Source organism: Dermacentor variabilis, chromosome 9 (genome assembly GCF_050947875.1).
Source record: "Dermacentor variabilis isolate Ectoservices chromosome 9, ASM5094787v1, whole genome shotgun sequence".
Taxonomy (NCBI): domain Eukaryota; kingdom Metazoa; phylum Arthropoda; class Arachnida; order Ixodida; family Ixodidae; genus Dermacentor; species Dermacentor variabilis.
Window position 1 is genome coordinate 131125200 of NC_134576.1, and position 21434 is coordinate 131146633.

The following is a 21434-nucleotide window of genomic DNA, read 5'->3' on the forward strand; positions in this document are numbered from 1 at the left end:
GCAGGAAGGTTAACCGGAAAATAGATAGCATTGATATACAGTTTGCTACCCTACACCGGGTAACGTTAGCGAGAACGAAAAAAGAAGAAAAGCACACAGGGGGAAGAGAGGGAGCTTTAACACTGAACAAGGAGATAGCCGAAATGAGCTTAACTAAAAGATGAATGGGGAAAAGGCCGGACGGAGCTTATTCGGTCGTAATATTAGTACTATTTACGACGTATTCGACAAAAAAATAAACAGAAGTCCCAGTTCTTAAAAAATTCGTCCGCGATCCGACAACTACACATGAAGTTACACAACCGCAATAACTTTTCAACGTGCAGGTACGAAGACGTTTCAGTGCATTCTGTGCATTTAAGACGGGGTGAACTTGCACCGTGATACGATTGACCTCAATAAATTGTAAATTTTACTCGCAAAGTTTTTTTTTGTTTCATTTGATCTCGAGTGTGTCTCTAGTCCCTGAAAATACTTTATGCGCAAGTGAGTTACACTGCAGACACATACTCGCAAAACAAGAACGCATGGCGTCCAGACTACGGTGCGCGTCAGCTAAGAAATAATAACATTACTCGGTAAATAGGCAGTTACGTAGCTCCACACGTCACAAGGCGTGACAAGGTAATACACAACGGCAGAACAAAGAATGGCAGTTAATTTGCAGAGGTATAAGCATTTAGAAGAAAATTAATGAAAAAGACATTTACAAATGCGGTAACATACACTTTTGCAGTTAGTTTCGAGAAAAGATAACGCGAACCAAAAGCGATACGCAAGCAAAACGATTGAATGGCTGCTGCGACTATACGCACAGATACCGCTAAATGTGAAGGACTTAATGAAACTGCCTGAGACGAGGCGGTAGTTGAGGCGGCATTCGAAGGAGTAAAGACAAATAAAAAGAAGTTGGCATCTGTCCCACTTCAACTACGTACAGCAGTACTTATCAAATAACACGAGGGAGTCGACATACCAGCACGTAGTAGGTGATGACTTGCGAATCGTGAGGGAATATCCTCTTCGAGGGGTGTTTCTCAATGGTGGCGGAATTCTTCGAGAACAAGTCCAATGTGTATGTACCTGAAACCTATTCGAAACTTAGTGCAATTTCAGAGCGACAGACCAGGTAGTAACTATTTGTTTAATAGCGAAGATTCTCTTGAAGTAACCCAACAGATTAACAGCCTGTGAAAAAACAAATGAAATTGGTAATTGTTATTCGCTAGACGGTAAAGGTTACTTTCTGTTCACACACAAAAAAAGAACTGGGTTACTACTTTGTTTTTAGACCCTCGGTTTCAGATGTATTCATTGGGCGGAAAATGCATATACCGATGACGATTATGGCAGATATACATTTCAATTGGCATGTGCTAGTGAGATTTTCAATATCAAAATTAAAGGATTGTGCATCAATTTTCAGATATCTTTGGCCAAATCAGTAAAAGAAAAAAAAGAAGCGTAGAGGAAAATTTCGCGTAGGACATGCTATGGTAAGTAGTCAACGTTTAATTGCCACGTGTAAAAAGAGAGAAAAGCAACAGTAAGAAATGGTCCATCCAAATGAATTAAAATACACCGTTTCATGCGGAAATAACATGGAGAGAGACGTACCGTTGCGTGGGACACGTCAGCTTAATTATCTGTGCTTGCACGTGAAAGCTTCTAGTATGCATATAAACAGTTCTTAATGCGCTGCGGTTTTCTTAAGTTTAGAAAAAAGAAAGAAAACCCCGTTTCTTTCTGAATTTAATTGAATTTATTCTGCAACAAAGGTGCCAGGACGACCAGACGGAAAAGTTGCAGGTTGCAGCTTGAGTGGGAACCTGGCCACACCATACTCAGGGCAGCTTCATTGTGGTTGACCTGAATCGCGCGGTTTGCACAACGCACTTTAAAAAATAAAGGAAATAAAGAAAAAGTCATACTGACTGACACAGAAACCGCAGTCGGACTACATAAAGAAAATTATCGTAAAAGTATTTCGCACAGACTTTTTTTTTTGAGACAGGTATGATAGAGATAAAACAAAAAGGAACAAACAGGAACTTGCCACCGGCCACAGAAGCCGTCCTACAAATATTTCGCGTATCTTTATTTTTTATTAAACATATAGTAGATAAATTGAGATAAGTTATCTAGGCGCTTGATCCCGTTACTTCTTGAGCCCTTGCCAATTTTCTCACCTGACTCGCTTAACATTTACGCACTTCGCTGTTCGGAAACGACCGAGCAATAAAATAGAAAATCGGAATTTAGGGTTATAGATATATCCTATCAACACTGATCGTATCGAAGCTGTCTTGGCACAAAGAATTTCATGCCGTACTACACAATTGCAAAGCGAACATTAATACCGACAATGAATAGGTGACCCCTCATTCAGAAATTAAAAAAAAAATCATCCACGTCGATAAGAAGGTTATTCAAACTGTACATAATTACGTGCACACGCGCTCGTTTCTTGGGTGTTTTCTCTGTGAAAATTTTCTACGCAGATTTGAAAAAAAAATTTTTATGCCACGTTTCGCCTTCCTTTCTTTTTTAAAGTTATGCCTGAAGTGTGGGGGGGTGGGGCTGTAACTTTGTGCCTTTCTTGCACTAAGCAATGCTGACTGTGTGCCGGAATCATGCGATGATTATATTCCAATGCTATTTCTTATCACGCTTCGTTGCAGCGGCGGGAACGGCGCTCCAGGCCCGCCTTATCGCCAGGATCGGACGGCCGTCAACCGCAGATGATAAAGAAGGAAACACAATCGTGCGAAAGCAATCTGCATATTACGTCGGCCCAGGAACCACTGCATGTCAAGGATAGTCGTTGAACCTTTATAGTTCTGGGTCTCGCGGACATTTCAGCGTTCGGATGAAGTACTATAGCTATTTCCGTACTTTAGCCCATTTTCTGTTCAATTCGTTCATGTTTCCATATGTTGCTTAATTGATTTAATTCGTGTCCTACTGTTATTATAATTGCTGCCTTTCTAAATTGTTTTTACAGTGGTACTTATTACTGTCGCTGCGTTAACCAAGTTCACTTTTCCTTTCGTATATATCATGTACAGGAGGTCCCAATTCAGTCTCCGACTCCGGGACCGCCTCCTGTATGTTACATGTTGTAATAACTTCGTATGTAGCAATAAAATTTGATTTTGATTCTGAGATGAAAGGGACCGAAGCGAAGCGAGTCCTACGTGAGCCTCACCTTTGGACTGGGGCTCCCGGTAGAGGAAGCACGAGAAGTGCCCCTGGCGAACGCCACGTTGCTTCTTGTACGTCAGGCTGTACGTGGCCTTCTCGTTCACAGACCCGTAAGAGTAGGTGAAATCACGTGGCCGCGAGTGACCGCACAACCTGCGAAGATGTACAGTGTGGTCCGCTGTTAACGGGAACACTCATACGAGCGCCTTCTCTCCACTGCTGGCGCCCTAGCTGCAAGTGGCTGCGGAAGCAATGCCGGTGCATCGCACATGCGTATCGAAAGGAGCCAGAGCTAGCAACTACAAGTTATGTAACCGGTTCCTTTTTTGTAATGAATAAACTTGATTTGATTTGATTTGATTTTAAACCTAGGCCATTGTACACTTGCGAGCGAGCAAAATCCTGACAAGCTCAGCGCTCAAGTGTTCCCTTTAACAGTGGACCCCTCTGTACTCGCTGATATTAAGGACTCTTCTGCCACTGCATTAGAAGCGTAATCTACTTTATTAGGACTCACTAAGCGCGCTCAAATACGCCGCAAGCATACAGAACAAGTTTTAGGTAGAGTGTCTCCGTGCGTACACAACAGAATGCTTATTCCAGATTCTTTTTCTAATAATGCAGTAATTGTAGCACAGCATTAGGTTATATGTAGCTGTTTTCTCGGCAGCTGCGTGCGATGTACGGGAGCTGTAATGGCGGCGAACTTGCAACCAGCATACTTCGCGCTTAGATGACTCCACAGCGCATGCGTGGTGTGGAGCACTGAACTATTACGTAGAAGCATATTCCCTTGCATTTGCTACTCTCTATAAGCGTTCGATTGTGGTAAGTATACGGAAGGCAAATAAATAAATCATTGTAATGATCGTTACGGTACGTGGCCTCACGACTCAGTGGTTAAGATTATTGACAGCGCAAAAGAGAAGGTTTAATGACCGTAAGGTGAGCACGCATTTCGGTAGAAGCGAAGTCCAAAAATATCCGATGTCCCATATATATATATATATATTCGGTGGTCATTGGTAGAAACATGTCCCGAGTCGACCGTTGCGACTGGGTCACCAGGTGTGCCGTTAGCCGTGTTGACGTCAGTGACGAGAGTTAGTCACGCGAACACTAAACAGTATCATTTGTCTCGTACTGAGGGTTGCGTCGCTGGAATCTTACCTGTCGTTGTAGTTGAACCAGTGCAGCCTCTCCTTGGAGCAGTCGGTGTCCAGTCTGAAGTCGTTGCACCACAGGTAATGGACCATGTGTGGCACACTCTGCGGGACGAGGCGGGTGATTCATTCATGGGCCGGAGTGCGACACTTTACGGCTGCGACATAACTTGAAGACACAGTGAGAGTGGGCGCGCACATCTCCCACATGCGCGCTGCGATTTAGCGATGCCCTCTGTGTTTCAGGTGACGTGCCTTTGACAAACAGAGCCTTTGACAAGTTTTCTGGGGAGAAGTTCCCGCAACCGCGGAAGGTGTGCTCGTATAGCGAGCATCCTTCGCCCTGTGAAGTCTTGCTCTATATTTTGGAGGACATTGCTGGCACGGCGTGACAAATTATAGTGTCCGGAGGTAAAGGAGTATTCGTTTAAAATAAAAGGGGAACGCTTCTGCGATGCGTTCGGTAAATAAAAAAAAGAAGAGAACGCAGAAAGGGAAATTTTGTAGTACAACCGACAGTAGCAAGAAACTACACAGGGCGTACCATACCGGTTTCCCAGAGTGAAAGCTTCATGGTTAAAGAAACATTTGTATACTGGTACGGTGTTCTGACCTGGGACCAACGCCTTTCCGTACCAGCTGTTCTACTATTTGAGCTAGCCCGGAGACTAGCAGATGACAGAGCGAAGCCGAATTGATGTACAAACTGAAATGCAGGGACGCTGAAAATAGCAGCGTTTACTTTCCACGAAAGAGGGCGCTGCGGTGGCTCCTCGTAATAAACATACGAAATGAACCCGGGGAAACTACATCACATTGCGGAGAACAATCGCTATAAAGTTCTAGTTTTCGATAATATTGTGGCAACCCGATTATGAAGTTCCGCTTATGATTGATGCAAATTTAATCTTTATCGCGTCTGCTTCAACGCTTTGATATCATCGTCCGACGCGTTTCTCTGCTCACCATGACTTCGTACCGGACGGTCATGTCCATCTCTGTCTCCATTTCATCTCTGAACGGTGAGACGATCTTAACTATGGGACTGGCCACCATGTTGACGCAGATTTGAGCTGAAATCACAAAAAAAAAAGATTAAAATAAAAAAATGCGTATACAGAACGCTATTGGCTACCGAATGGCGAATATAAGAAAGTTGTGTTATGCATCTTGCTTTTCTTACTTTCTATTATTATGTAATGATATTACGTGAGCCGGGTAGACCGTACCGCTCCGAGGTGACAACTTCTCTTCACAGTGATCTATTTTAAATTTTAGACTGAAGGAGTGGTAAACATGCCCTGAAATTAAAAGCGCGAAAACCCGACACGCTGTTCGGCACCAAGCATTCTGTGGCTCACGTCTATGCCTAAAGGCAGATGTTTCGTTGAACTGCACGCATAAATTTAGAGTAACAAAATGAATAAAGTGACTCGTAATCGGAGTATAATGATGTACCTCTCTACTTCATTACTTAAAGAAGCGACGTAATGCAAATGTGCAAATAAATCGCAAAATCATGCGATTTATTCTGTCAACTTTCGGAACCAACACTGCAGCTATGCGAACACGCACATTGTATGAACCGTTCTACTGCCTCTGTCCCTGACAAGCACGGCCGATGGAGCATTCATGCTGCGTGAATACAACAAGCGACAGGAAATTTTGAGACAGAGACGCAGCTAGCGACAGTTACTATGGTAACGCTAGCATTGAGGACATTAGTGGTCGGCACTGATTTTCCTCCACTCAAAGCGCAGCAGAAAAAGAAAAGCAAATCACCTCTCTGCTCCGGAGCTCCCACGTAAGTCGGTGTGTTGGGTGATTCGACGCAAGCAGTCTTCTTCCCTGGTGGAAAACGAACAGTGAGAAAGCGACCTACTGATGACACCACAATACCTTCTCTTTCTCTTTCTCTCTCTCTTTGTATATAAAAAGGTAATCAGTGAGGCCGTAAGACATGTAAGAAAGTTGCCTTTAAACGCGCGGCCCTTGCCCTCCAGTTTGCGCTGAGCTTCTGCTCAACCCTGAACTTTTGCACGTAACCGCTTATTCAAAGCAGCTACGGGCGCAGGAAGGCAGCTGACGCTCAACGATGAGCGCGGAAGCCAAGTAACAATGAAAAAGAAAGTTTAGCAAATCTTCAGCAGGGATGAAACGCAATAGCACACTGGTTTGCTTGTTATACGATTGAAATGGGCTGTCTTTGCTCACATGAGAAGTACTTACAACGACAAACGTCATATCAATCAAGAAACTCTCTGCTCGGAGACGGCTTATCGAGTAGCGTTTTACATCTTCGTTACAGAGGCCACATCTGTTGCGCCACGGTCGTTGTCGAAATTCGCAGTCACCTTGGTTCTTCGCGGTCAATGAACCACACTCCTAATCTATACTCTGTGCTTTTACAGTTGCTTTCTTCCTACGTTGTCTCTTTCCTTGATATTTCCGCAGCCGTTCTCGGTTCTACCGGATGGACGCATTTTGCACGTACTATGGGAGTACAAATAAAAAGAACACGATTAGCCACTGCACATGCTAGGGCACGTATAGCACGGCATCGCATTACGGGACAACCGCGAGTGTATTACAGAAACGCTACGTCGTGCTTCAACCTCCCCTATACTGTCACTCATCAGCAAAAAAATCTTTCCTCCCTTACAGAGATATAGTACAGCTTTCTAAACCTGAAGCAAGGACTCCGTCTGTTTCGCTGCTGGAGCGTGTTAAGCGCACACACGGGTGAAATAACACCGTCGATAATCCCTTTTGTCCCTTTTGCCCGCCATTTCTAATTCTCCCCAACAACAACAGAGTTTCAGCAAAGATGGCAACGCGTCACAAATAGTTCTTATGCAACTACAAGCACACTCATTTCGCTTGGTCTACAAGAAAAGAAAACTTATTGCGCGAGTTTCTGCAGTTCTGTCATTTCACAGAAAGTTGATATATTATTAACATTCATTCATTCATTCATTCATTCATTCATTCATTCATTCATTCATTCATTCATTCATTTCAGCCATAAGCGGGTATTGCAGAAGGGGACGCCCGAATAACAAAGTACGCTAATGTAAAGAATGACCTATCAGAAAGGAAGAAAAACGATAATCAAGAGAGCAGCAAGTACAGAATGCAATATAATTCACCAGCATATTACCGAACCCCTGTAGGCAAGAAAGAAGGCTGTAATAATGGAATCAGTTGAGATGCGAGTAAATATTTTTAAAGGAAACCAAAATACAAAGAAATTATGTCGAAAAATAAGAAGCACTCGGAGGAAACAAGGAGGAAGTAGAACATCGCCAAGATTTACTACCCGAAATGGGTGGTTTGAGGGATTTTAGCGAGTCCGTAAACATATTGCAGTTTACGGAATACCAGAACGCCGGAGGCATCAACGGCAAACAGTGGCATTGGCAGCGCCATCTTGTGGTACCTATTGAATCAGTTGAAAACATTCTTGTTTTGCGTCATTGCTCTGGTAGAAGGGGAAAGAAAAAGAAATCCACTGCTGCGAGAAAACAAGTCTTTTAGTCCCTATTTTCGTCTTTTACGGCGGAAATAAATAGCAAGATTTATTTATTTATTTATTTATTTATTTATTTATTTATTTATTTATTTATTTATTTATTTATTGTTGCTGCATTGAAATTTGTGCAAGCAGGTAGGCAGAACGTTGTCGCTGCAAGTAGAGCTGTGTGCGCTCAAGTGTACATTAGCCTCACAAGGTGGCGTTACCAATGTTGCTGCGCAACGTTGGTGGGAAGCGTCAGCCGCTCAGCAGTCGAGATTAGCAAAAGACGTTTAGAGTACTGGAAAAAAAAAAAAAGCAGGGAACAGATTGACACGACCCGGATCTCTTAGAGTTATAGCTAGCAGTACAAGGTAGATTTTGAGGCAAAAGAAAAGGTTAAGGAGGATGTACACAATAATGCTAGCTAAACAAAGGTGTATAGCATACCTGATTAAATCAAGCAGGCTAGGTGACTGTTTGTCACCGCCCCGTTTCGAAAGTAATAATAATAATAATAATAATAATAATAATAATAATAATAATAATAATAATAATAATAATAATAATAGTAGTAGTAGTAATAATAATAATAATAATAATAATAATAATAATAATAATAATCTCTCCGGTGTTCCCGTATTCTGTAATGTGTGATACCCTTCAGCGACAGACTAAAACTCTCTAAAATCTCTATGAATTTGAAGGACTGCGTTCAACGACCATTGATTGAGTTGAGTAGAGTATTTCATTCTACAATAATATAGGGCGAAAATCAGTTTTACGCTGCCAACCAGACCAGGTGTGGGAGCTCACCTGCGATCCTGTGCAGGACGCACTGCACCCGATCGTTGGGCGACGAGGCCAGCTTGACTGCAATGGACGCCGTGCCTGTTGGTGGAATCTCAATTTCCACTTTGTGAGCCGTGGGGAAGTGGCAGTACCTGCGTAGAGCGCCCGGAAGAGCGAACATATGAGAAAATTTCGCGAAAGAAAACAATGGCCGAATAAAAGGTTAGTTTCGTCTGCTCTGTGCCTCTTGCTTGCAATTCGCGAAACGAGTCAATCCACAGTCCACTTTGACCACAGGGCTGCTCGTCAAGCCTGTGTTTACCAGCACAGACGCAGAGTCCAGTCTATAGGAATCAGGTGACCATGTGTAACGCTAGAGCCTTTCTTTCTTTCTTTCTTTCTTTCTTTCTTTCTTTCTTTCTTTCTTTCTTTCTTTCTTTCTTTCTGACTTTCTGACTTTCTGACTTTATTATTAGGTGAATAAATATAGCAAACGAGTTTTTTTTTTACTTTTGAACATAGCAATATACTTTCGAACAGTTTTCATCAGTTTGCGCCGATTTGTCCTCAACGTGAAATATGTGAAATATGTGCCTGTTTCCGGCCGCGATAATTGGAAGGACACACGTCGCGTGAGAATGAAGGAACGAAATGGTTCGGGCATTCACAAGATGGTCACAAAGCACGATTGTTCTGAAGAAAGCAACGGCTGTGGCATGCCATCAAGTGGCCTCCCAGCATTCATCCTTCAACGTAAACGTCTCCGCGAGTTCCTGCTACGCTACACCCCTAATGAAAATCTGAAAATGTGGAACGTGTCCTCTGAACGCTGAACCCCGCAGTTCCACAGCTGCTGACCCCCGAACGCGGGACATTGTGCGTAGCGATTGGCGCAACTCTGGCGTACTTACTTTTGAAGCTCGACTGTAACGTAGCTCTGTTTGCATGGCCAGTAGTCGCTCACTTCGAACACGGGACAGCTCATGACCACGAAGGATTTCTTGGGAGCCTAGAAGCCAAGCACGCAACAAAGTCAACATGCATACCGAAACAGAAATCGGTTTCTCGTGTTTTATGGCAACGGCTAAACGTAACCTTCAGACTGTCTTTTTTTTCACGCGGTACGCTAATTGCCGTCATGATTAGTGTCGAGGCCAAACGCGATGAGCTTTACTGGTCGCCGAGTGCGGCTTTCAGCTCTCGTGCTGCAGAGTTAGATGCGCAAAATTTCGGCCAGTGTGCTAACTCAGCCAAAGATGCCCGAGCTCGTATTACATCCTGAAAAGGAGATGCGAGAAAGTTCGCTGGCGCCCATACCCTGTGAACCATGTTTCCTCGCGCTTGTAGACTGACTTTCGGCTTCGTGGGTACTGAGGTATAATATCGCTTATTATTATTATTATTATTATTATTATTATTATTATTATTATTATTATTATTATTATTATTATTATTAGTAGTAGTAGTAGTAGTAGTAGTAGTCGTAGTAGTAGTAGTAGTAGTAGTAGTAGTAGTAGTAGTAGTAGTAGTAGTATTGCCCTGACTGAATATAAGAGATATTTCGGACCAAGAAATAATGGCAGCTAAACTTCCTCCCTTGAGAGAACTAGAAATATATCGCACGCTCTCGCAAGCAATCAAAGAGACGTAGTACACTAACATAAAAGTTTAAAGCGCTGTGCAGAACACCACTAAGGCAAAGCAGAATACGAAAAGCACTCATAACACAGTATGCTGAAAGAGAGAAATAAACTCACCATAATATAACGGCTACTACATACACAAAAAACATAAAATGTCGCAACCACGAGAAATAAAAAAGACATATCATTGCTTCAAAAGAAAAATCGCAAAAGAAGCGATGTACAACGTCAGCCTAACCGGAGAAAAAGGCTACATTCGTTTTCTCTCCTGTATGATAGAAATATGATCGAAATATGGGCAATATGACTGTCTTAAAAAAGCGCTTTGAGAGAAATAGACACATATTTTCTTCTTCTTTCTTTAAGATTAGATTATCTAAAGACCACAGGCCCAACAGCTTCATCGTGCTCACAGGCCGGCATCCTTGAGTGGGGAAGCCTGATTTCAGTGTTCCGGAGAACGACTCAGAGTTCGTTCAAATTTGAAGCGCTAAGATAACTCTTATTCTTCGACAAAACGCTCTCGTCCTCACCTGTTCAATTCAGGATGCTTTACGTACATTTTATTGAGTCACTGCACGGGACGGTTCACGCGCGAGTGTCAAACCGTAAGCTGTCTTCACTGTTAAATCACTCAGTATTGAGACAAACACAACCGTCTGTTCTTTTCGTGCTTCGGTTACACTGTGAGTTTCAGCACCGACATGTGCTCAGCCCAAGAGCACACCGAAATAAGGAGATATGCGTACAGCACTAGCAAAAGAAATGGTGGCGGCATCTTGTGACGTTATTATCAACTACAGAACCATAGAAATGTTTCCACTCAGTTCACCGTGACTGCGTTCTATTGCACAAGGCGGCGCCACTTTTTAAACGCGCACTAGCTCTCACGCATAGAAACGTTAGCAGAAAAGCATAAAATACAATTTCAGGCAATAGAAAGTTTTAGAATAGGACGCCGATAGTTTGGGGCCCCAAAGAGCTTTGCGGGTGTTAGCGTTGGGGCACGTGGGAGTGAAGAGCTTTAGAATAGGGTTTTACGTTTGCGGATAGCGTCTTGCGCTGACAGCGCCACTACGGCGTCAAAGAAAAGCTATTAGAAATAATTAAATAAAATATACCATTTTATGATCGGAATAATAATTTTGACTTGCGTGTATTCGCGTTTAATTATAATTTAGAGGTTATTCTGTAAGCAGCAAACAATTAGTTGCGCTTAGTTTTGAGCAAACCAACTTTACTAGCCTTCACCAGCCAAGCTTAGTCGTGTTAGGCCTACGAGCCATAAGATCCACAATAAAATTTAAAATCAGCGGCGTCTAACGAGTCAATCTTCATAACACACGCTAGTTTAGAGAAAGCGATAACCTCAGTCACTTCTCCTAGCTTGCGAACTTCACCGCGAATCGAACCCAGTTTTGTGCTAGGTTAGAGCCGTCGCTTCGATGAGTGCCGCCATGTTCGCCGACGCAAAGCTTTTGGGGCCGGTATTTGGGCTCCCACTAAATCGGTGAAATAGCGTTCCCAACACAAAACCCAAACGCAGTTTGCGTCTTGCGCATGCGCAGTGGCTTCGACGCTATTTCTTTGGGGCCCCAAAACGTTTGGGGCCCCTATTCTAAAACTCTCTAATACAATATTGCGTCCGCGCAAAATACCTCTCCTGTTCGCCGTTTTGTTTGCTTGAACGTACACGGATCGGTTGCAAAATTTCACCGCCGGACGGCACCGCATGTCATTCTTGCACCGCTATCAGAGCCAAATCAAAGATGTATTTGCTGGTTTATTGGATACAAGCATGCGTACTCGTTGCAGTCAATATGACACACAATCTTCTCATTACCACCACAATCCGAAGCCATGTTCCGAGCGGTAGACAGTCCCTTTAAGTATCGCAATTCACGTTTAATGTGCTGTGATTAAACAAGGCTTCACTGGTGTCAACATAAGCGCTTCGATCTCCTCTCACGTGTTGGGCTGCTGAGCACGAGGTCGCGGGATCGAATCCCGGCCATGGCGGCCGCATTTCGATGGGGGCGAAATGCGAAAACACCCGTGTGCTTAGATTTAGGTGCACGTTAAAGAACCCCAGGTGGTCAAAATTTCCGGAGTCCTCCACTACGGCGTGCCTCATAATCAGAAAGTGGTTTTGGCACGTAAAACCCCAAATAAAAAAAAATCTCCTCTCACATACGCCTTCCAATATTCCGTTTTATGTGTACCGTGACGTACTTCCGCTATGTCATATCTCTATTATTCTGCCTGGTATACTTGAATAAAAAGAGAAGGGCAGTCTCTCGTCAGTCTTATGAATTAATGTGTCTGATGGATATAATTTTCATAACGAACACTCGCGGAGATTAAATGCAGTGCTAGAAGCAGACTGCTCAGCCTACATAAGGGCAAACGTATTTACATATTGTATAAGTCTCCAGGCAGCTCATTGTACGCGAAATGTAAGCGTACAACTGCAGTCCCCAGTAGAGATATTCACCGAAACGGCAATATGACGTGCGAGCACTGTCTGTGACTACTCTCGCTTTTACTTTAAGAGAAATGTTGAAACTAACTGATGTGCCACAAAATGTAATAAATACAACAACCTTACAGTTCTGTTTAACTCGGCTAGTCAGAGCTTGCCTCATCACGGCGTCAAGAACGGCTTGCGTTATTGATCACGGAATGGGTTTTTAAATATGTGATATTGCATGATGAGACTACGTTGTGGGTAACCGTTGTGAAAGCTATTTTAAAAAAAAAAAAAACTAAATGAAGATTCACGTCTCTCGATGACTGCTAGCAGGCCTGTGCACGCCGACACTTACCAGAATAACAAAGTCTGTCTCCTGGCGGTAAGATTTCCCGCTCACGTCCAGCGTATACTCCACATGTTTTATCAGGTCAATGACCCGCTTCGGATACCCTGAAGGAGACCAGCAAGCGTACTCAGTTAGACCGATGGCTCCCACATAACACGACGAAAATACAATGCGTGGCGGGGCTACCATTTCGAACCGGTAACAGATGGCGTTTGTCACCAAAAAAGGTTTCAAGAAGGATATTGCATCATTCTGTATTGCCTTACTTTTCTTTTCTATAAAGAGACAACAGCAAATTGTTTCAGCAGATCGATTCTGTAACGCACGTCGGAAATAAAAATGCACGATGAAGGGGGTACGTCGTCGTTTAACGCAAATGGGTCGTAATTTATTTCCGTGCAAATTGACAGCGCAACATATGCCTGTCGTTTGTCGTTTGCCGACTGCCACGCTATTTAACTACGACGAATGGAATTCGACTCTGACAACTCTACTGTTTTGATTGAGCTCGCAGAGGAAACGTAGAAGAGCTAGAATTCAACGTCACCAACTCCCCCGTTAAGAATTGCTCGACAGATTCTTCTTCTTTTTTTTTTTTTTGCTTCAAGATATCGTAGGAACTCCCTTCCACTTACTCCTGACCACTTGTAGCTGGCAGCTGTAAGCTGCGCGCTGTGGATTGGCCGTTTTGAGCACAATCATGCTCTCCTGGGATCCAGGATTGCCAGACGTGAACGTGAACGGTGCCTGGGGAAAGTTGTTGTTGCAGAACCTGCGCGCCAAAAGAAAGAGGGAGCATTCATTGCATGGTTTCACGAAGAACGTCGCTCCGCCATCTTGAAGGCTTCACCGGGAAAGCGGAAGTCAAGTCAGATCAGGATAAAGGTTTAAAAGATTAGGAATTTGCCATCAAGTTGGCAAATTCCTAATTTGCTAAACCTTTATTCTGCTCTGATTCATATCACGGATACTTGTTCCTCTTTGCCTGCTTTCCGAAACCAGGCAAAGAGATTTTTCTTGAATCGTGTTTAAACCACTTGGGATTTTTTTCCTTTGTTCTTTTTTTTTCTTTTGTCAAGTGAACGTGTTTGTTAAGTGAACAAGTTATTTATTGTTGTTTAGGAGATCCAGTTAGGACTCCTTGCTTTGTTTTTTTTTTGGGGGGGGGTCAAATGAACATGTTTGTAGTCATTATACATTTTTTATTAGATTTATTTGAATGTACAGTGTACGTATATTACTGTATGTCAATTGTTGTAGTCTTCCTGTAAAAATTTGTTGTTACTTCGTAACTCACTATGTCGAAACTGTGCCTGCGTGAATGCAGGGTGTTTAGGGCCTAGTCAGGTGACCACGTGTGTCACCTTTAGCCCTCTTCACCTGGACAAGTGTATATTGTCTAAATTTCAATGAAGTCAAAGGCAAAGTCAAATACGAATATATTTATAGCAGCGAAAGTAAAAAAAATACACAGCTTCAAAAAGATAACACATTGTACGGCTAAATTACCAGTCGTCTTCTGTGGTAAACGGGATGCTCGTTAACGACTCATTTTTCAGATACCTCGAAAACATTACGCGACGTATCGTTATGCATAAAATGGTTATATAAGAGGGTTACAGCTACAAAAATACGCGTCCCGATACCGTTCAGTAACCCTTCAATGTTTTTACTGTCCCAAGTATCGACTTACAGCCAGTCGTAACCGCTGAGTACGCAGTTGCGCCAAACTTCAGCAAAACAGAACGTTAGAAGCGCCGTTGGCGCACATATAGGAAATTCCTTGTGTAGCATCACGCACAGCATTAAAATTTAACGACGTAGCACAGATCAAGGATTCACTGAGCGCAGGTTTTAACGCTTAAGTAGCTCTCCTATTTCAGAGTTTGACCACAATTTTGAGCTTCATTAATTTTTTTGCGTGAAACACTTGGAAAATGACTGAGCAAACGTGATCGAGGTGGTGACATAGTACAGTTGCTCACAGTGTAATAAGAATAAGCGATCAGGCTGGTCCACCGGAACCCCCCGACTCTTAAGATTATTCATACCTACAGCACAAGCCCGGCTCACTGACTCTCGCTGCTGCATGCAATCTCACCAAGAAAGGTTTTTGACCACACACACACACACACACACACACACACACACACACACACACACACACACACACACACACACACACAAAATATCACGTTGAAACAACGCTACCACAAAATCAAACACAATCTCCCTTAAGTGACCGCCGATAAGCCCAGAAGCAGGAACGAGCAACGAATGTTTATTTTTCCTCTCTCGCCGTCTTTCAAGGGACTCGTGAACGGTCGCACATATAAGCGGCTCGTGCCGCTCGATTACGAAGCAAAGCTGCTGTTTACACAATATCGGTCTCAGTGCCCCCCGTTTCGGCTCCAGCGGCTACCGGCATTTTCACGCACATGTGTAGCGAGGCTGACCGATGAAACGTGCAGCTGCGCTATTTTCTTTTTTTTTTTCATTGCCGCCTATGAATCGCGAAGCGCGGCGGGAAAGCTATTTACATATACAATGGTCCTTATTTGTGCATCCGAACCATGCAACAGATCTCTCTCTCTCTCTCTCTCTCTCTCTCTCTCTCTCTCTCTCTCTCTCTCTCAGCATCAGCTGTTCTTCGACCGGCGGCGATGCCTATAAAGGCCTGAAAAGCCCGTCACAGGTGCTTTGAGCGGCGCGCCAAAGCAACGCGTTGTTCACGCTTGGTTCATTGATGTGGTAATAGAGCTTTTACGAGCGTGCCAAGCGGCGGCCCACGGCAATGCACTCCAGTTTTCCCCGAGGGACGACTAATGCGGTTGTTGTGCATTTCCTTGGACACGCGTGCGACATTCGTGCCCCAGCGTTTCCTTGACTCTTTCTCGTCCACGCCTTCGTTTCCTTCGGGACACTCGCGATTTGTTCAATACGAGAACTAAATTCGATGTGTGTTAAAACAAATTGAAAGCTTTCTCTTTTTCTTTTGTCCCTCGGTGAGACTTGGTTCAGAGAAAGAGAGACAGAAAGGCAAAAGAAAGACAGGGAAGCAACTACGGTTGCGGCAGATTGGGCGAGTTGGTATTGCTTTCTAAAGCTGGTACAGCGCAACATAGAAAAGAAGAAACAAGCCGAGTCGGCCAGATGAAAGAACACAGCGTTCTGTGCTTTCATCTGGCCGGCTTGGCTTGTCTCTTCTTTTCTATGTTGCGTTGTATCAGTTTTAGTACAGGGAAGTTAGCCATTAGATATCTCCAGTTCGCTACCCTACACCGGTGTAGCGGAAAAGTGATGTGATAGATGAGAGGAAAAGGATACGAAAAGAAAAGCACGCACACGCAATACAGAACTGTTTCTGTGGGGGCTGTCACACAGTCTGCGAAGGCACTGCATGGTGTTACACAGTGTCCACGTCCCACTATTACTGCATTCTACGCCACACAGTGCATAGTCGCAACTTGTCACTCAGTCCGGTTTCCTTTAAATAACCTAGCAGTGCCTTCATAGCGGCTCGCGCTGATGTTCGTGTAGGCCAGTTTCCAAGAACGTTGTTTTCCGTTAGTGGACTCTTGTCCAGTTGGTCTAGCGTGGATGAGAGGCCTGCCCTTTCCGGGTTGAAACATGGGCACTCGCAAAGAAGGGGCGCAATCGCTTCGCTGCACGCGCAGATGTCACACACTGTGTTATTTGCCATTCCGATCAGAAAGGAGTACTTATTTGAAAATGCTATTCCTAGCCATATACGGACTATAGAAGGGCACAGTCATGTTGTGTAAGTTGGTACGGAATGCGGAGCTGCGAATTTGGGTCCACGGTATGAAGGCGTGCACTTGTGATGTCGGATGAGTTCCACAGAACCAATGCAATATTACGCGCAAACGGGGAAAGCTTTTTTTTTTTTAGCTGCGTCGGCTCTCGAAAGAGGAATGACAACACAGTTGACGCCGTCATGGGCAGATCGGGCAGATGCATCCAGCTGATCTCTGCCATATCTGCCACAGTGACTAGGCAACCATTGATATATCGTGTCCTTCGTCAAGTACTCGATGGTTGACTTGTCTGATCTTTGCGACGAGCTGCTCGTATTATCCATGACGCAGTGCTGAGAGTAAATTCTGGAGGGCTGCCTTCGAATCACAGATGATTGACCATGGATGGGGGGCCTCCTCCTGAATGAACTCAAGAGTCACACGGAGGGCTACCCGATTAGCAGCTGTTGTTGATGATACATGCGAAGTTTTTAGCTGTATTTTGACGAATGTTGCTGGCGTCATCACCGCGGCAGCTGAGCTAGCAGGTGTGAGTTTGCCATCGACGTAAACACGTTCGCGGCCACTGCGCACCTCATGTAACTGCCCTAATGGAGCCTGTTCTAGGATAAGCGACGGCATGTTAGCTTTCTTTGTTACTCTTCGGATGGTGAGGCTGTATCTGGGTTGTGCAGGTACCTTTATGGTACCTGCAAAAGCCTGAAATACTTGGTTCAGTATGGCCTCAGTAGCCCTTATGAAAAAAAAAAAAGCCAGCAACGACAACCACTCGCAAATGATCGTTCCAGGAGCATCGTTTCACCTAGTTCCGAGGGCTCATTTCGAGCTCGCTTACATTCATATTGAGTCAAGCTGACGCCCTGACGTGACGTAGGTAGTTGGGACAGGTGTAGTTGCTGTTCAATTCTCTTCCGCTTCTCTACAAGGCGGTACTGTTTCAAAACTCTGACCCGGGCTTACGGTTTAACGTTATGGCACGTTCTTCACGCAGCAAATGGCCCTCAGGAAAGTCATATTTCACATCATTCTATAACGTTCGCACGTAACTTCCTTCGTATAAGCAGCAGCACCCACCACAATTATGCCCATTCATCCTATTTTAACAACAATTGATTGATTGATTGATTGATTGATTGATTGATTGATTGATTGATTGATTGATTGATTGATTGATTGATTGATTGATTGATTGATTATATGTCCGACTTCCTTTTCTCTCACCTTGCACTGTTTATCATAAGGTAGTCGTGAGAGCAGTTGAACGTGGGGCTTTGAACTTTTACTTGAGAGCACGTGACCTGTATTGTTGCGTTTGGGGGAACCTGCGCAAACAGAAAGCGACGAATATTACTTATGCTCTGCAGAAATAAAAAGCAAAAGAACTCACTTGATAAAAGAAATACAGATTTTAACCTGCTCACGCTCCCGGCACACCAAATTACGAAAGGTGAGCGTTTACACAAAACATCCACTGGAAACAGGTGCACTGAGAAACAACTGACCTTTGCGCCTTCACTGACGTAGGTATTCATAAGCTCTCATTTATACATATCGCAGTAGAAAAAAACATCGTAGAACTATTGCAATGTTCGAATATTACTGGCGCGAAGCATCTTTGAGTTTGCCAGGTACAACAGCAGTAGCGCATGGGATTTTCATGTGCAGCTTTTGGATATCTGCGTCACGAAGAGTGACGGCCTCGCCAACATCCAAGGCATTAACAAAGGTGTTCTTGGTTACACCGTAGCTATATCGTGACACAAGGAGCGAGACTTCAGAATCAGCACATCCTCAGAAGAGATTCTGCGAGGCGAGCAGATGCTGCAGATTAAATTTACACGTTCTCAGAAAAAAAATGCACATTTGGGCTGTATTAACAATTTTACGTAAATGCTGATTGCGTTTGGTCAACGCTCATTGGTCAACGCGCCAGTGGACATCACAAGGGGCCGGTGCCCCATTGCCGGCCAATAGAGAAACGCTATTAAGTAAGACAGGTTCTGTAAATACGGATCCTGGTTCGTTGGCTTGCTGGACCGACCATTGAATTTTTTTCTGGAAGTAACCGTCGTAAGCGACGCTGAATCTGACCTGCCGAAAGCATGTCGGGATCTGGTGTGCCCATGCCGTTCGTCATCAGTAGCGGCAAATGATGCTATTCCAAAAACACCAATAGTAACATTTCAAAGGCCACGTGATGACAGACATCTGTTTACACAATGTGTTTAGGAAGTGTCGAACTTCCTATTCAGATTGAGCTTCGATATAGCCAATAAGTGCTTGCTCTATGATCCACGCTGCTCTCTTTGCATCGAAGAACACTGCACCTATCAGTACACTAGCAATTTTCGTTTCGTTGTCCTCATAATTGATTTCAAGCTGCTTCTTCCTTCCCGAGTTTCAACCACCAATGAGATAACGGCATACACTGACCATTCTAGAGGGTGTCCCACGTAACTTGAGTCAAACATTAAATGTATGCAAATTCGACGTGGCTGGACAGAACCAAGGAAATGTTGTTTGCCGTCGCTTGGAGATATTCAGATCATTTTCTTGCATTCCGTCTAATTACATAAGTAGTCTTAATTAATCATTTTCTCAAATATCATAATTAGATGAGAAGTGTCAATGGCAAAATTGTAGAGCAACATGAAAAACTCCCGATACAGCTTTCTGTTGCCCAATACGTGCTACTGACAAGTGTTTTTCCGAGTGTGAAAGATGCCCGCGAATACATGCAAAGTGCCTCGAGCGGCCAGTCGCGTTGTAATTTTGGGTGTTTTTGCGGACTTCTTTCACGCTCGGAAGAACACTCTTACGTAGCACATATTGAGCAACAGAAAGCTGTGTCGGGAGCTTTTCATGTCGCTCTACAATTTTCTAATTGACACTTTTCATATAATTATAATATTTGAGAGGTTGATTCCTTAATTAAGACTACCTACGTAATTAGGCAGAATGCAAAAAAAGCATAATTTGAGTATCTCCAATCGACGGCAAACAACATTACCTTGGCTCTGTCCAGATACGTGCCAGTTGTACGTTTTTAAGGTTTGGTTCAAGTTACGCGGGACTCCCGGTATAAGGACATCGCATATATACCGCCACACTCACCATCAGCTCATAGCCTTCGGAATAAACGTGCGTGACCCTGGCGATGGTCTGGGTGAGCTTCTCGTACTTGACCTCGGGCACTGTGGGGAAGTCTGTCACTCGCGGCCCTGAGACCACTGCGCTGTCACTGTTCACCAGGTCAATGCACATCCATTTCTGCACCTCTGCAATCGGATAGAGCCAATTTGAAAAAAAAAGAACAATGTAAGCAGCAAATACTGGCGCGCCTCGTTTATCCTCAAGCCCTACAACACTGTCCTACCACGCAGGTTGCTTTAAAAGCCAGTGTTCTGTTTCTATTTCGAATTCCACGCAAAGTTTTCCACCTCCACATGCATGGTTCGAGGTATTTCATGTGATTTGAGCGCCCAATGTGCAAAAAACAAAAAGAAAGGTCTGCAAAAGTCGCAAATTGTAGTTGTATTCTCCAATACATCATGATCGTTTTTAATAGTGAATAATTGCCTATCCTCCGTTAGATGTTTCTAATGTTCACTCTCAAATTAAGCCGATTCGTAAGTTTAGAAGCTCCGCCCGTTTTTTACTAGCCAATATGTCTACCGTACTATGCATTGTCTTACGTCATTTACGTTATCTCCTGGCTTACAGAATACCAACGTCAGGTAAAGGTGACCTACTTAACCACCACTGATTAGCGCGAGAATGGCTGAGAGAGACAAAGGATCACATTCGCTTCAAAATTTTCAGTTTCGCTCGTAAATCGAAGCAATGAAAATGACGCAAGTGCACAACGCTATGCTCGAGCTCTTCGGCCATTCTTAAATTCCAGTCTGCTAATCTAGCACGTCTTTGTATGTTCAGAGATTCTTCAAAAGCTACACGTACAAGCCCTAGCGTCACAATCAAGACATCGTGACCTTCACCTTCCTCGCAGACATCTGAGGCGCTGGACCTTCCTTGCTCTACCGGTGGGTAAGAGTCTGTCTGTTCATCTGAAAAGGTGCGAAAGAAAGATCAAAACACCATGTCAGCCACGCACTGTTGAAGAAAAAAAAACACGTTTAGAGTATGCACTGTTCGATATCTAACCATCGTATTCACAAATGGACCTAGCCTTAATCGAGTGGATCACAGTGTCACGCCAAAGAGAAACAACTAAACGATAATAAAGCAAACAAAACAGCAAAACTTCTTCTTCAGCTTTACCGGATTAGGTGATGTCGCATGAAGCGTTGGGCGCGCAGCTCTGCATACAGCGACAGATTGTGTTTAAAACTACCATCGCTGAAATCGATAGGCCAACGGAAGCAGAAGCTTCAGTGGTCAAAATGGGACACAAATATTATCCTCGTTGTTTCAGAGATAGCAATCGACGTGGTGACCAATGCTTCGGCCGTCATGCTCAAACTTCGTCGACAACAAGAGCAGGGACGGATGGCTGTCGC

General features: G+C 43.9%; 1 protein-coding gene across 1 annotated transcript in view; it reads right to left on the bottom strand.

The window, feature by feature from the left end:
* The window catches only part of LOC142557515 (uncharacterized), a 115319-nt gene that overhangs the window by 19228 nt on the left and 74657 nt on the right, over nt 1-21434 (bottom strand). Inside the window, exons 3-14 of the mRNA XM_075669424.1 lie at nt 20913-20981; nt 20029-20192; nt 18136-18236; nt 13771-13907; nt 13142-13239; nt 9585-9682; nt 8698-8825; nt 6150-6215; nt 5334-5440; nt 4375-4472; nt 3209-3357; nt 977-1083 (exon numbers count right to left, since the gene is read on the bottom strand). Coding sequence (XP_075525539.1) covers nt 977-1083; nt 3209-3357; nt 4375-4472; nt 5334-5440; nt 6150-6215; nt 8698-8825; nt 9585-9682; nt 13142-13239; nt 13771-13907; nt 18136-18236; nt 20029-20192; nt 20913-20981 — 1322 coding nt within the window. The remainder of the gene's footprint in view (nt 1-976; nt 1084-3208; nt 3358-4374; nt 4473-5333; nt 5441-6149; nt 6216-8697; nt 8826-9584; nt 9683-13141; nt 13240-13770; nt 13908-18135; nt 18237-20028; nt 20193-20912; nt 20982-21434) is intronic.